We start from the raw sequence: 17,350 nt of genomic DNA, 5'->3' as shown, positions 1-17,350 counted from the left end.
ATCAGACAATGAAACAAGTTTCTATCACTCTAGGGATAATTAACCTTAATTATCATGAATAAATATAGTTGCTGCTACACTTGCATCAACAGTAATGGATGATAAATTTAAATGAGCAGCTGTAGAACTTACAGTCTGAGAAGATTATGGGCTTGGACTTACACTGCTCAAGTAGGAAGGTATGTATCTGGGCAAGTAATCTGGATTAGCAAAAGTGATGGATAAATGTAAGGATGATCTAGAAATGGTTGTGGAGGAGGAAGCTGATGGATACCAGATACAAACTACTTTGTATAAAATAGATAAACCATAAGAATATACTGTACAGAACAAGGAATTATAGCCATTATATCTTGTAATAGCCTATAATAGAGTGTAATCTGCATAAATACTGAAGCACTATGCTATACACTGAAAGTGATATATAATATTGTAAATCAACTATGCTTCAGTAAAAATAAATTTTAAAAAGATGATGAATATCATCCTAGGTGCATGTGCAATGACAGACAAATGAACACTTGTTCCATTTACACTCTTGTGTTTATAATAGTCAGGACATGGAAACAACCTAGATGTCAATCAGCAGATGAATGGATAAGAAAGCTGTGGTACATATACACAATGGAGTATTACTCAGCCACTAAAAAGAATACATTTGAATTAGTTCTAATGAGATGGATGAAACTGGAACCGATTATACAGAGTGAAGTAAGCCAGAAAGAAAAACACCAATACAGTATACTAACACATATATACGGAATTTAGAAAGATGGTAATGATAACCCTGTATGCGAGACAGCAAAAGAGACACAGATGTATAGAATGGACTTTTGGACTCTGAGGGAGAGGGAGAAGGTGGGATGATTTGGGAGAATGGCACTGAAACATGTATACTATCATGTAAGGAATGAATCGCCAGTCTATGTTCAATACAGGATACAGGATGCTTGGGGCTGGTGCACGGGGATGATCCAGGGAGATGATGTGGGGTGGGAGGTGGGAGGGGGGTTCAGGATTGGGAACTCATGTACACCCGTGGCGGATTCATGTCAATGTATGGCAAAACCTATACAGTATTGTAAAGTAAAATAAAGTTAAAATTAAAAAAAAAGTTAAAAAAATTAATGATGGGGTGAACTTACATGGGATGTGAATGCCTCTAAGCAAGACATCTGATGCTCTTAGCACCTGATGCATGTCCCTCTGCACTTAATATTTCCAAGAATGTACATTGTTCTCTATTATTGAAGAAGAAAAGTTAAATTTTTACGTAACATCCTGCTCATTCTGCCTCTGTAACTCAGCTTGCTCCTTGCAAAATCTGGAGATCCATGTAGTCTCAGAAAGTGGGGGCTTACAATACTAGGAACTGGAGCTTATCTTACTCACCCTTGTCCTGCTCTTTGCTATTGCCCAGCCCCTGCAAACCTGCTTAATCATGCCTGTCCGTGTAAAGGTCAGGCATCCCCATCTTGACTGCTGTTCCCACGCACGTGAAGCCCCTTAGTTCAAACCGGCCTATTAACATCTATTGTCGCCCTCTATAGTCTGTCTATAAAAACTCTGTAACCCCTTTGTTCAGGGCTCAGAGCTTAGAGTGTTAGCTCCTCTGGGCCTGCTGGTGTAATAAACCTGAGTTCTTCAACTCTCTGAGTGTGGTGCTTGGTTTCTCAATTACTGGTTTCTGCAACACTATGAGTTCCAGAAACTTTCTACCTGAAGACATTTTCCTGGCTATCAAATTGTTCAACCCACTGTGTGGGGAAGCCTAGAAATGCCATGGAGTTAATGCCTCAGAGCTACGTGTGTGTTAGTTGCTCAGTCATGTCTGACTCTTTGCAACTCCGTGGACTGTAGTCCACCAGGCTTCTATGTCCATGGGATTCTCCAGGCAAAAATACTGGAGTGGATTGCCATTCCCTTCTCCAGAGGATCTTCCTGACACAGGGATCGAACTCTGTTCTCCTGCATTGCATCCGGATTCTTTACCGTTTGAGCTACAGGGAAGTCCCTATGAGAGCTATACTAGTACAGAAATAAACACCTTCCTTGCATCTCAGGTGGGACAACTGTAAGTCATAGACTCTATACAGTTTTTTAGAGGGTCACAGCAAGATTTCTCCCCACTTGTGTATAGTAGTAGGATACCAATTAATATGTTCTTTATTGGCATCTTCTCTTTGTTGTTTCGTGTTCCCACTTCTGAACAATTGTGTTCTAGGAAACCTTTCTAAATAAACTACTTGCATTCAGATTTTGTCTCTTTTAAATAATAAGTAAAATCATTGCAACTACATATATAGCAATTCAATGTGGTGATTCTTAACGTTAATCACAACACATTTACAGGTTATTTTTTTACACCTCATGAATAACAGAAGCAATATCATTATATCTTTTTATTTGAAAAATAACCCCAAATTCAAAATTTTCCTTGTCAGATCACTCTGTTCTCTGTAAGGATATCAATTCTTAGTATAATATATTTACATTTCCCATGATGGTAATGGTCTTATACTCCACAGGTAAAGTAGTAGCAGATATAAGATGGCAGATGATGAGTCTATTCTGGGAATGATAAATCTGAGGTGCCTAAGTGGAGACGGGCCAGCTGGATATATACAGTTTTCAAGCTTCAAAAAATGCTGTGGTCAACAAAATCTGGAAGAAAGTATCTTTTTGAGCAAGCTTTTTATTGCTACCTTTATGTCTTTGTTCCTCAGTGTATAGATGGCAGGATTCAACACAGGGGTAATAGCAAAGTCAACAATGAACAGATTTTTATCAAGTGATGGTGGAGGAGAAGGCCAGACATAGAGAAACATGCATGGAGTAAAAAACAAAAACACCACAGTGATGTGAGACGACAAAGTGACCAGTGCCTTGGACAAGTCTCCTGAAGAGCGTTTCCAGACAGTGACCAAAATGAAGGAGTAGGAAAGGATTAGCAGGAAGAAGGTGCCCATGCTCATGAAGCCACTGTTGGCAGTCACAATAAACTCAAGCTTGGCTCCATCTGTGCATGCAAGTTTTATGATCTTAGGAAAGTCACAATAAAAGCTGTCTATTTCATTAGGTCCACAGAATGGCAATTTAATAACAAATAAAAATTGAGACATAGCATGGATCACCCCAATTACCCAGCCAGTGATTACAAATGAGACACATATTTTAGGGTTCATGATTTTCAAGTAGTGAAGAGGCTTACATATTGCTGTGCACCTGTCAAATGCCATGGCTATAAGTAACACCATCTCCACTCCTCCTATGGTGTGGATGAAACATATCTGTGTCATACAGCTTTGGAAAGATATTATTTTGTCTTCATTTAAGAGGTCTGTGATTATCTTGGGAACTGTGGTAGAGGAAAGGCCCACATCAATGAGGGACAGGTTGGCGAGTAGGAAGTACATAGGAGAATGTAAGTGAGAATCAAAAATTACTAAAATCAAAATAAAAAGGTTTCCCAAGATGACCCCTAAGTAGAGCAAAGAACATATCAAAATAAGAAAAAGCCTTTTCTCCCAAGTGCAAGAAAGGGCCAATAACACAAACTCATTGACCATAGAGTCATTTAGTCCACCCATTGATAGGGACAGAAGAGCTGATTTTTAAGTGACCTGAGGATAAAAATTAAAAAGAATAGGTATCACTAGTTCAGACATATATTGTCTATTTTATTGGTAATTAAATTAGATATAATTGATTGAGAGGAGAAGCTTAAGAATTTGGAAGAAATAAGGTTAGCAACAAATTCATTGTACTATAGATAATATCTGAAGGTAAAATTGTGACTGTAATTTTTGCAGATAGAACCAAAAAGAGTTAACATTCCATAGTTAAGTCTCTTTTTATTTTTTCTCAAAAAATTTTAGATCATTTTTCTCATCATTGCTTGTGTTCTCACATCAAATAACCATCACCTCTTCTGTTATACAACTATTAATAGTTGTATTAATAGTTTAATACAACTTTTACACTAATTCTGTATGCTCTAAACTAAACATTTCTTGGTCCATTAATATTCTCAAACTTCTTTGAGCTTATTGAGATCACCAGGACAAAAACACTTGAACATATTTAATCAGTTCTTACCATCAGCTTTTAAAATTTAAATGGAGCTCAGGTGCACAGGACTTAATAATTATAATACTTGATTTGTGGTATATCTTCTTTGGTCCATGATCACTTTTAATAAATATGTTAATTAATGAGAAACTAAAAATAAAATATTGGCTGAGGTAAATAATGGTAAATATGATGATAATTAAGAATCAGCTATGATCACAGCTAACATTTGAATGTCTTCTATACTCAGGTAATTGTAAGTACATTATCAAAGTACATTGGGAGTACAAACCTCCTAATGTCTCCTTAAGATATGTTCAGTTTTATTATACCTATTTCACCAGTGAAGAAACTGAGCCCCATAAAGGTAAGTGGCAAAGCCAGAATTTGAATCAAGAGCCACAGAAGTACTCACTCCAAGAACTGCTTTATGCTTTTCAAAGCCAGCACCTCCAAGTATACTAGATTTCCCTATGGATCTAGAAGCATCAATCAACCCATTTCCTTTATCCCCAATTAATTACTCTACATGTTGCCCATCCCAAAGCATTTTCCCTCCCCATTTCTGGATAATGGAATACCTACCTATTTAGGTACTTGGTAGAGATTTCTCAATTTTAAAAAAGGGTAAATCCTTATCCTCATCCCCAGATGAAGCATGATAATCCAATGTCACTTAGCCATGAACTGGTTTATGAGGAGCATATAACCTAGATTTGTACAATGACATATAGAATAATGTCTTCTGGGCAAAGTTTTCTTTCCCAGTTTAAAATACAAAGCTTCATATGTAGAAGGCTCTTTTCCTGGCCCCTTTGTTCCTGCATTCAATGTTAGTGTGATGCCTAAAGGGAAAAGGGAAGCAACATTTGTGCTAGATAGTTTTACTCATATCCTCTCAAATCCTCAAAATATCAGAAGAAATGAGTTATACTTCTCCTACTTTATAGGTGAATACATTTCATCACCATTATTTGTTAGCCTGCTCTGGTTTATATAGCTTCTAACTGGCAGAGTTAGAATGTCAACCAAAGTTTCAAAAGGCTTAATGGTTCTGCTTTGTGATGACCAGGAATAACCCAAATAAAAACATATCCAAAGACAGAGAAATGTGAAAAAATAATGTGACATATGGAATTTATTTGTCCTTTTCCCCTTTATTTTTCAAGACATACATTAAATGTCACCTACTCTGGAAAATTTATTGAAGACTTTAACCAGAGTAAATAGCTTCTCTCTATAAACTATCATTAGTTATATTTTATGTATTCTTTATAATAAAATATATTAGAATTTTTTGTATATTAGTTCTCTATTTTCAGCTAAGATTTTCAAGGAAAGGAGCTGTTAGCTGATTTTGTATGCCCCAATATTTTTGCACTATTTCTGGCACAATGTAGGAACTACTAAAGGATAATCTTCACTAACATCCTTATTGTAGAGATTAATAAGTAAAATCAGGGGCCTTGAAGCCCCTGTGATGAATTTGGAGCAAATAGCCACCAAATGACTTCAGGAATTGAATTCACTGATACTTGTACACTGAGACAATCTGAAAACCAGCCACTTTCCTGTCATGTGCCTCTTAGAGTGATATCAACACCCTGCATTTCCAATTAGATTCTACACCTAATACAATAAAACTAGAAAGATACCTTTCTCTTTTGCCTCAAACAAAATGTTTATAGGCACTACAGAGTATCTGACAATTTCCCTCCAGTTATAGTGGAGTATTAACATAAAACATAGTATAGAAATATTGCTGAGCAGAAAAACATTATCAGATATTTGATCAGCAATTCAAAAGAACAGTACAGTTTTGATAAGCAAGGTTCCTGTAAAAAGCAATTTGCTACATAAATAAGGAAGAGAACCTTTAAATACCTCTGGATTTTTGATGCACATATAATAAATTAGAAGTTCTGATAAACTAACCTAAAATACATAATTTGTCATTAAGTTAAAAGAGATTATAGAGTATAAAACTGCATATAAAGTAAATGTGTATGGAAATATTTAGACTATATACTGCAAGATCTTTAGTTTGTAGGGTTTCAGATGATTTCATATTTTTCCTAAATATTACCTCTTGTTTCCTGTATTTTACAAGAAATGTTTATGGATTTTCTAATTTCTAAGAAAAATTTGAAATTAGTGAAAGAAATAAAAATAATATAAGAACAATTTCATAAATAGTATAATGTCATAACTAAGAGCATGGATTCTAGGGCCAGACTACCTGGGTTCAAATCTCCATCTGCTTGATTTATTAGTTAGGTTGTCCTTGGGTGAGTTACTTCATTTCTCTTTTCCTCAGTTTCCTCATCTGTAAAATAAGGATGATAATAGTACTTACCTTATAGTGTTGTTGTGAGGATTAAGTGAAGTAATAAATGGAAAACATCAGACCATACTCTGGCATATAATGAGTACTCAATAAACTTTTTTTTAGTAATTTTAATTTTTAAGACTTGATATTCAATTCTTTCCAAAAATAAAGATAGCATGCTCTGCCATATGTGGCCTGTTGGAATGAAATAGCTAAGACATACATTTTTATTTCCATGAATCTAATTTCAGAGAGAAAAATAATGGAAAATTGAAGCCCCTTCACAGATCAATTTAATAAAGATAAGTGCTCTTTGAAGATAAATTTACCTCACAATACAATTGAAATAATGAAAATGAGACTGGAAGGATATAAAAAATGTGAGTGAAAATTATTCAAAAGGAAACTGGAGACAGAGGAAGGAAGATTTGCAAGCAAACTGAAACCAGTTGCTAGGCTTTGGAGAACAGGTTTTCTAGGTACCTGCTCAGTTGCACACTTCACTCAGCAGCAGCTGCAAGAGACTGAAGCACACAGGAAGTTAATAATCTTTTTGAATTGCCACCATTTCTTCATTTCTTAATACAGAGAGTTAAAAATAGTTCATACCATTAGAAAGGAAGTCAATTAGCAGGACTGGATATTGTCCATAATTTCTTCTAGTGGAAACCAGATCTTCTGTGCACATTGGTTTTCCCAAGAGTAAATTATTACAATTTGCAGAAGAGTTACTGAGAAATCAAAAAATTCAATATGATATTGAGCAGTAACTTTTTACTCTGAAAATATATTCTTTTTTTCTCAAAGATTAGATAATTTTAGGTTTGCTTTAGATGTTCATTGAGTTATTGCACGTTATATGAACAACTTTTTGGCACCAATATAAGTTTGAGAACCATCATCTACACTCTTAGCCACTTGTCACACTTGGAATTTTGAGCAATAGTGAATTGATATTTGAAAAAATTAGGGGAGTTTCAAAATAGTGCCAAATTAGACTGGGAAAATCTCAATTGGTATTTTTTAAGTGAATAAACTTCAGTTTTTAGCACAGTTTTAGATTTACAGAAAAAATATGTGTAGAATCCCCATATTCCTCCTCACATGCCCTCCACAAAGTCCTTTTACATTAACATCTTGCCATAGAGTGGTGTTTTTGCTACAACTGATGAGCCAGTAGTGATACATTATTATTAACTAAAGTCTACAGTTGGCTTAAAACTCAGCATTCAGAAAACTAAGATCATGGCATCCTGTCCCAGCACTTCATGGCAAATAGATTGGGAAATAGTGGAAACAGTGACAGACTTTATTTTGGGGGGCTCCAAAATCACTGCAGATGGTGACTGCAGCCATGAAATTGAAAGACGTTTGCTCCTTGGAAGAAAAGTTATGACCAACTAAGACAGCATATTCAAAAGCAGAGACATTACTTTGCCAACAAAGGTACATCTAGTCAAGGCTATGGTTTTTCCGGTAGTCATTATGGATGTGAAAGTTGGACTTAAAGAAAGCTGAGCCCCAAAGAATTGATGCTTTTGAACTATGGTGTTGGAGCAGACTCTTGAGAGTCCCTTGGACTGGAAGGAGATCCAACCAGTCCATCCTAAAGGAAATTGGTCCTGAATACTCATTGGAAGGACTGATGCTGAAGCTGAAACTCCAATACTTTGGCTACCTGATGCAAAGAACTGACTCATTAGAAAAGACCCTGATGGTGGGAAAGATTGAAGGCGGGAGAAGGGGACAACAGAGGGTGAGATGGTTGGATGGCATCACTGACTCCATGGACATGAGTTTGAGCATTCTCCGGGAGTTGGTAATGGACAGGGAGGCCTGATGTGCTGCAGTCTATGAGGTCACAAAGAGTCAGACATGACTGAGCAACTGAACTGACTGACTGACAGTTTACATTACACTACATTCTTTGTGTTGTACATTCTATGGGTATTGAGAAGGATATAATGACATGTATCCATCATCATATAATCATGCAGAATAGTTTCACTCACAGAAAATCCTCAATGCTCTGTTGATTTATTCTTAGCCCCTAACCTTCCCTTGGCAACCATTAATCTTTCTTACCATCTCCAGTCTTGCCTTTTCCAAACAGTCATATAGTTGAAATCATATAGTTTATAGCCATTTCAGATTGGTTTAGCAATATGCGTTTAAAGTTCTACCATGTCTTTTCATGGATTGATAGCTCATTTCTTTTTATTGCTAAATAATATTACATTGTCTGTATATATCACTCATTTATGGAAGGGCATTTTGTTGCTTCCAAGTTTTGTCAATTATGAATAATACTGCCATAAACATTCATATGCAGATTTTTGTTTGGATATAAATTTTCAATGCATTTCAGTGAAACCAAATGGTGCAATTTCTGGACATATGGTAAGACTATGTTTAACTTTGTAAGAAATCTACCTTTTAAGGGATGTTTGCCTTTTTATTGTTAAAGTTTTTTATAGATTTGTACCTTCTTGATATATGAGTTCTATTTATATATTCTAAATTAGATACCTATTCTGTATATTATTTCTCAGTGTGTTTATGTGTGTGTATGTTCTCAGTGGTTAGTCTATTCATTTTCTTGACAGCATCTTCTTAAATTGAGGTACAACTGACATGCAACATTACATGTATTCTTTTTAGGTTTATACAATGATTCAGTATTTGTATACCTTATGAAATGTTCACTACAATAAATCTAATTAACATCTGTCACTATATGTAGTTATGAAAATTTTTTTCTTATGATAGTAACTTTTGAGATAACTCTCTTAGTGACTTTCAAATATACAGTATAGTTATTAACTATAGTCACCATGCTGAACATTGTATCTCCATGACTTGTTTATTTTTTAACTAGAAATAAACACTAGTTCTTTTAGACTCCCTCCACCCATTTTTGCACTCCATCAGCCCTTACTCTGGCAACAAGAAATCTGTTCTTTATATTCATGAGCTTGGGTATTTGTTTGATATTTTATTTCTCATATAATTTAGATAATACAATGTTTGCCCTTCTTTGATTTATTTAACTGAGAAAATAACTAACACCTAAAAAAGATGTCCTTTTCATTATAGGGGACTAGAATGCAAAAGTAGAAGTCAAGAAACACCCAGGGTAACAGGCAAATTTGGCCTTGGAATACAAAATGAAGAATGGCAAAGCCTAACAAAGTTTTGCTGAGAGAACACACTGGTCATAGCAAACACCCTCTTCCAACAACACAAGAGAAGACTCTACACATGGACCTCACCAGATGGCCAACACCAAAATCAGATTGATTATATTCTTTGCAGCCAAAGATGGAGAAGCTCTATACAGTCAGCAAAAACAAGACCGGGAGCTGTGGCTCAGATCATGAACTCCTTATTGCCAAATTCAGAATTAAATTGAATAAAGTGGGGAGAACCACTAGACCATTCAGGTATGACCTAAATCATATGACCCTTATACAGTGGAAATGAGAAATAGATTTAAAGGACTAGATCTGTTATACAGAGTGCCTGATGAACTATGGACAGAGGTTCATGACATTGTACAGGAGACAGGGATCAAGACATCCCCATGGAAAAGAAATGCAAAAGGCAAAATGGCTGTCTGGGGAGGCCTTACAAATAGCTGTGAAAAGAAGAGAAGCGAAAAGCAAAGGAGAAAAGAAAAGATATAAGCATCTGAATGCAGAGTTCCAAAGAATAGCAAGGAGAGATAAGAAAGTGTTCCTCAGCAATCAATGCAAAGAAATAGAGGAAAACAACAGAATGGGAAAGACTAGAGATCTCTTCAAGAAAAGTAGAGATACCAAGGGAACATTTCATGCAAAGATGGGCTTGATAAAGGACAGAAATGGTATGGACCTAACAGAAGCAGAAGAGATCAGGAAGAGGTGGCAAGAATACACAGAAGAACTGTACAAAAAAAGAGCTTCATGACCCAGATAATCACAATGGTGTGATCACTCACCTAGAGCCAGACATCCTGGAATGTGAAGTCAAGTGGGCCTTAGAAAGCATCACTATGAACAAAGCTAGTGGAGGTGATGGAATTCCAGTTGAGCTATTTCAAATCCTGAAAGATGATGCTGTGAAAGTGCTGTACTCAATATGCCAGCAAATTTGGAAAACTCAGCAGTGCCCACAGGACTGAAAAAGGTCAGTTTTCATTCCAATCCCAAAGAAAGGCAATGCCAAAGAATGCTCAAACTACCGCACAATTACACTCATCTCACACGCTAGAAAAGTAATGCTCAAAATTCTCCAAGCCAGGCTTCAGCAAGCAATACGTGAACCATGAACTTCCAGATATTCAAGCTGGATTTAGAAAAGGCAGAGGAACCAGAGATCAAATTGCCAACGTCCGCTGGATCATCAAAAAAGCAGGAGCATTCCAGAAAAACATCTACTTCTGCTTTATTGACTATGCCAAAGCCTTTGACTGTGTGGATCACAACAAACTGTGGAAAATTCTTAAAGAGATGAGAATACCAGACCACATGACCTGCCTCCTGAGAAATCTGTATGCAGGTCAGGAAGCAACAGTTAGAACTGGACATGGAACAACAGACTAGTTCCAAATAGGAAAAGGAGTACATCAAGGCTGTATGTTGTCACTCTGCTTATTTAACTTATATGCCGAGTACATGATGAGAAATGCTGGGCTGGATGAAGCACAAGCTGGAACCAGGATTGCTGGGAGAAATATCAATAACGTCAGATGTGCAGATGACACCACCCTTATGGCAGAAAGTGAAGAACTAAAGAGCCTCTTGATGAAAGTGAAAGAGAAGAATGAAAAAGTTGTCTTAAAGCTCAACATTCAGAAAACTAGGATCATGGTATCTGGTCCCATCACTTCATGGCAAATAGAGGGGGAAACAGTGGAAACAGTGGCTGCTTTTATTTTAGAGGGCTCCAAAATTGCTGCAGATGGTGACTGCAGCCATGAAATTAAAACACACTTTCTCCTTGGAAGAAAAGCTATGACTAACCTAGATAGCATATTCAAAAGCAGAGACATTGCCAACAAAGGTCCGTCTAGTCAAAGCTATGGTTTTTCCAGTAGTCATGTATAGATGTGAGAGTTGGACTTAAAGAAAACTGAGCCCCGAAGAATTGATTCTTTTGAACTGTGGTGCTGGAGAAGACTCTTGAGAGTCCCTTGGACTTAAAGAGATACAGCCAGTCCATCCTAAAGGAAACTGGTCCTGAATATTCATTGGAAGGACTGATGCTGAAGCTGAAACTCCAATACTTTGGGCACCTGATGCGAAGAACTGACTCATTGGAAAAACCCTGATGCTGAGAAAGATTGAAAGCAGGAGGAGAAGGGGATGACGGAGGATGAGATGTTAGATGGCATCACTGACTCCATGGACATGAGTTTGAGTGAACTCTGGGAGTTGGTGATGGACACGGAGGCCTGGCGTGCTGCAGTCCATGGGGTTTCAAAGAGTTGGACACGACTGAGTGACTGAACTGAAGTGAGGTGGTGATTCGGTTGCTTTGTTTTGCATGTGTCTATACAACTTTTCCAACACCATTTATTGAAAAGAACTGTCCTTTTCCCAGTAAGTGTTCCTGGCTGTTTTGTCATATATTCATTGAATGGTTATGTGTGGGTTTATTTCTGGGCTCTCTAATTTGTTCCATTGATCAATGCATCTTTTTTTGCATTCATACAATAACTGTTTTGATGACTGTAGCTTTGTAATAGATTTTGAAATCAGGGAGCATGATGCCTCCAGCTTTTTCCTTTATCAAGATTCCTCTGGCTATTTGTTTTTTATGGGGGACGTTCCATACCAATTTTATATTTGTTTATTCTATTTCTGTAAATAATCCCATTAGAGTTTGATAGAGATTGTGTTGAATCTATACATGCTTTGAGTAGTATGGATATTTTGATAGTACTAATTCTTTCAATGCATGAGCACAGAATACCTTTCCATTTATTTGTGTCATCTTCAGTCTTTCATCATTATCTTATAGTTTTTAGTGGGTAGATTTGCTTTTTTGCTAGACCAGTTTGTACATGACCTAAACTCCATAAGAATGAACTGAGGGGGTATCCCATGTTAGCCCTTAAAACAGTGATTTTCATCTCAGTATATTGTCTCTAGGTGACATTTGGCACTGTATGGAGGTATTTTGGGTTATCAAAATTTGGGAGGATGATTTGCTGCTACTGGCAGGGATACTGTCCCAAATTTCACAGCATATAGAACAGTTTCCCAAACAGAGACTTAATAGCCTCAATATTAATATTAATGATGCTGAGGGTGAGATACCTGGCCTTATACCAGTTGGTTTCCTGTCTAAAAATGAAAGTGTTAGTCACTCAGTTGTGTGTTTGTGAACCCATGGGCTATAGCCCACCAAGCTCCTCTGTCCATGGAATTCTCCAGGCAAGAATACTGGAGTGGGTTGCCATTTCCTTCTTCAAATAAAGTAGGGTTCTCAGTACTATTATGAAGATGCTACATGAGCCTACGAGAAAGATAACTAACTTGTACATGACAATGTTGTCTAGGAAGAATGCCAGTTTTATTTAAAACTTTAAATATGTATACATTTTATTTAGTATTCCTACCTTATTTTACTCATAAAACCCTCATTGCTATAACAAGAATGTGGACATATTTTTGATCTTGGAGGAAAGCTCTTAATATTTCATGTTATCTGCAATATATATGGTATTTTTTATGTAAATATACAGAATTAGTTTCCTAGGGCTCCTGTACAAAATACCACAAACTTGGTGGCTTAAAAAATTTATTCATTCAGGAATTTGTTATTTTTTAATTTTTCTTGACTTTCCTTGAACATTAAAGATTTTTTTTTGTTTTTGGCTACACTGGGTCTTTGTTGCTGGGCTTTTCTCTAGTTGCAGTGATGGGAGTGAGTCTCCAGTTGCACTGCATGGGCTTCTCACTGCAGTTTCTTCCCTTGTTGCGGAGTATGGGCTCTAGGCACACAGGCTTAAGTAGCTGTTGCACGTGGGCTCAGTAGTTGCCCTTGGGCTCAGTAGTTGCACCTCCCAGGCAGTGGGGCACAGGCTCAGTAGTTGTGGTGTATGGGCTTAGTTGCTCCACGGCAGGTGGGATCTTCCTGGATTCGGGATGGAACTGTGTCTCCTGAATTGGTAGTCGGATTCTTTACCACTAAGCCACCAGGGAAGCTCAGGAATTAGTTCGTTCAAAGTTCTGGAGGACAGACCTTCAAAATCAAGGTGCTGACAGAGCCATGCTCCCTTTGAAGATTCTAGGAAATAATTTTTCTTTGCCTCTTCCAGCTTCTGGTGGTTGCTGACATTCCTTGGTTTGTGGAGGCATAGTTCTAACCTCTGCCTCTGTCTTCATAGAGCCTCCTTTCTTTTGCTTCTCTGTGTCCTTCTTTGTACCTTGAGGTCACTCATTTGATTTCCAGGTCCATTCTAGCTCAGGATGACCTCATCTGGAACCTTACCTTAATTAAATCTACATGGTTTGATCTCCAAATAAGGCCACATTGAGGTTTTAGTGAATGTGAATTTTTTGGGAACACTATTCAACCCACTATACCTTCTATGCTTAATTTGCTACAGCTTTTGCTATGAAATTTATTGAGAATGGATATTTGTTTTCATCAAATACTTTTTTCTATATCTACCATGTTGTTTGTATGATTTTTTTTTCCCCCTTGTAGCCTTAACATGGTGGATTCCTTTGGTTGATTTCCAAAAATCTTACATTCTGTGTGTAAAACTGACTTAACCTGGTGTTTCATCCTACTTATATATAAGTGGCTATAGTTTGCTATTACTTTTTAGAGTTTTGTGTCTGTGTTGAAGAGATACACAAATTGGGTTGTAATTTCCCTTTCTTGCAATGTTACTGACCTTTAAAAATATTATGGCTATTGAAAGGAAAGGGTTGATAATGGGTCTGTAACTCATCTGCTGTTTCATGGTAACCAAGAGAAAGAGGTATGGTGGAAGGGAGAGAGAGAGTGCGCAAGTGGAGAAAGGAGTCATAGAGGTAGAAACAGAGAAGACAGAGAAAGGTAGAATGATGGGCTGGGAGAGACTGAATGAGAATAAGAGGAAGAGATGATCTGGTCAAATCTTCATGAATACATACTTAGTGGATCTCTTCCTAGTGATGTTTTTTAGAGTATGGATAATGGAATGTTATTAATAGCAGGATATATCTCATCCTTCTAGTTTGCTCTTGGTAAATTAATATGGAATTTAGGTTCCATGGGGTACATGACCTATAGAAAAATATTAGTGTTCCTCTGTAATTACTGGGATATTATAGGGAGAGATTTCATGACCAAAATAGATTTCATGACTTTTTCTAAGTGATATTCTTAATGCATCATTGGAGATCACATTTTATATCTGGGTCAGAGAGCATCCTATTGCAATAAGAAAGAACCTGAGCAAGCTACATTGGCAGTCTCAGACTCCTGCTTCACTTTGTGTCTTCCAGTTACCTGAATCCTTTGAATTATTATGATAGTTTGAAACTGTAAAACTGTAAAAACTCTGATTCCTGTGTGTTTGGTTTGACACTCAAACCTTTTGTCTCAACCTTATAAACTTAAAAATATATATATTTCTAAAGGAGTTTAAGAATTCTTGTTTTCTTCTTAAATGTTTGGCAAATTCACTAGTAGAACCATTTAAGTATTTTTCTTTTTATTGGAGTGGAATGTATCAGATTGCAGCTAGGTGATAGGAATCACACAACTAAATTGTGCAATGAGAATTTAAACAATCATTACCTTTGTTAAAGTGTTTAGCTAGGTAATTGAAAGGATAAATGATTGTTAATCTCTTCTCAGTCCACCTAATTTTTGCACAATGGGTTCACCTGTGGAGAAGAACTATGGAGTAGGCCTCTTACACAAGCTTTTTCTAGCTTCTACCCCTGTAGAATGTTTGGCCTGTTGGCAGCATAGATAGGTCCTTCAAATGATACTGTCTTTTTAGGATGGAAATCAATCCCTTAAAGGTAGTTATTAATATTTAACCCCTTCTAAAATGGAAAAGACAGAAATATTTCCTTCCTGGCATTAATAAATAATTCTGAGTATAGATTATCTTTCCCATTTTTAGCGCTTTGTCCAGCACAACTAGCCAAGTATTCCCGGTATCTGATTTTCAACATGAAATCATGCATAATATTTCCTTAGGCTGAAAGTGCTCACTTTATAGCAAAGAAAATTCACAAAAGCAAACATAACTAGGGAACCAATTCAACTTATCATATACTGCACAACTGAGATCTGATAGCTCATTGGCAAAGCCTATTAAAATTACAACCGAGGCACTAGTTTGAAGATGATACACTGTAGAGTTGGGGTCTGTGCTTCAAAATAACATGCTTTGAAGTGTCTTTTGATAAGTGCTATGTCCCCCACAGATAAATATGTGCATGTGTGCTCAGTCGTGCTCGACTCTTTGCAACCCCATGGACTGTAGCCCGCCAGGCTTCTCTGTCCGTGAGATTCTCCATGCAGGAATTGTGGAGTGGATTGCCATGTCCTACTCCAAGGTAGCTTCCTGATCCAGGGATCGAAAAACCCATGTCTCCTGTATTGACAGGCAGATTCTTTACTACGGAGCCACCTGGGAAACACATTAAATGCACATCTCTGTAAAGCAAGTGTTAGTCGTGCAGTCATGTCTGACTCTTTGTGACCTCACGGACCATAGTCTGCCCGGCTCCTCTGTCCATGGAGTTTTCCAGGCAAGAATACTAGAGTGGGTTGCCATGCTCTTCTACAGGGGATCTTCCCCTATAAAACAAAGGGATAGAGAAAACAGTACTATCTCTTATCATGAATTTCAGTGAACTTCTTGTGCAGTTTGTGTTTTCTATTCCTGAAATCTTAGGATCTGCTGAAGTGGGGAGAATGCTTTTTTGATGACACATAGTATGGTTTCTAAAAAACAATTTTTGGCTGCTTTTCTGTCATTTGGGTTTCCTCATGTTAGAAGAACAACAGTGAGAAGGCTGAGTAATCTCATTTTTATCCCATATTGGATAACGATAGGGTTGCTGCTTCTTAATGGGTTATACAATGAAGAATATTTCTAAAATGAGAGATCCTTTTAGGCTACATGGTTGGCTCCATGGTTGATGGTAGCTGTAAAAGTGCAATTGTAGCAACAATAGGCTGGCAAGAACATTTTAACCAGCAACTCAAATGCTCATAAATTAACTGGGTCATCTCACTGGGTAAGCAACATGGATCATTGGAAGAAGTGCATAAGGATGAGGGGGATTTAAATGAGTAACAGAAGAAAATATCAGTGAGGAACAACAGTGCTGCCATAGCCTGTCTCTCCTGTTTAGAGTCTTTCTTTTGTGAAATTGAAAACCACCATTTTGAAGAGTCTATGACAGGATGAAGTAGAGTTAAACAGGAACTAAAGTGGGCTATGCCTGGACATTTATTGTTTTCAAACAAGGATATGGTTTCCCACTGCCAGCAACTGAAAGTATACCTGATGACTTGTCTCTGGCTTTCTCACATATACAGTATCCTGTGTGGGAAAGGCTGGGTATGCCGAGGAATTAATGTACTCTTTAAAGGTGAAATTAAAGAATACTACAGCTTCCTTTCCTTACTTGGGACATTTCTAAATCTCAGACTTTATTGAGTCCCCCAGAGGGCTACAGTAAGACTATCTGCCAGCTACATTTACATTCTTCACTTGTCTCACTTTGCTAAATAATGATGTTTCTAAAAATAAGCTTTCAAGTAAATCAGTTTAGTTCAGTCACTCAGTCGTGTCCGACTCTTTGAGACCCCGTGGACTGCAGCACGCTAGGCCTCCCTGTCCATCACCAACTCCCGGAGTTTACTCAAACTCATGCCCATTGAGTTGGTGATGCCATCCAACCATCTCATTCTTCAAGTAAATCACCCATAATCAAATTTTGT

General features: G+C 37.2%; 1 protein-coding gene across 1 annotated transcript; it reads right to left on the bottom strand.

The window, feature by feature from the left end:
• Positions 1 to 2,654: 2,654 nt before the first annotated feature.
• On the bottom strand, positions 2,655 to 3,590 carry LOC138444137 (olfactory receptor 4F15-like). The gene has a single exon (XM_069597466.1). It carries the CDS (start codon positions 3,588 to 3,590, stop codon positions 2,655 to 2,657), a length of 936 nt encoding a protein of 311 aa, XP_069453567.1.
• Positions 3,591 to 17,350: the final 13,760 nt, after the last annotated feature.

This window comes from Ovis canadensis, chromosome 7 (assembly GCF_042477335.2).
Source record: "Ovis canadensis isolate MfBH-ARS-UI-01 breed Bighorn chromosome 7, ARS-UI_OviCan_v2, whole genome shotgun sequence".
NCBI lineage: Eukaryota > Metazoa > Chordata > Mammalia > Artiodactyla > Bovidae > Ovis > Ovis canadensis.
The sequence above is the reverse complement of the archived record's forward strand: the minus strand, read 5'-3'. Positions and strand labels throughout refer to the sequence as shown.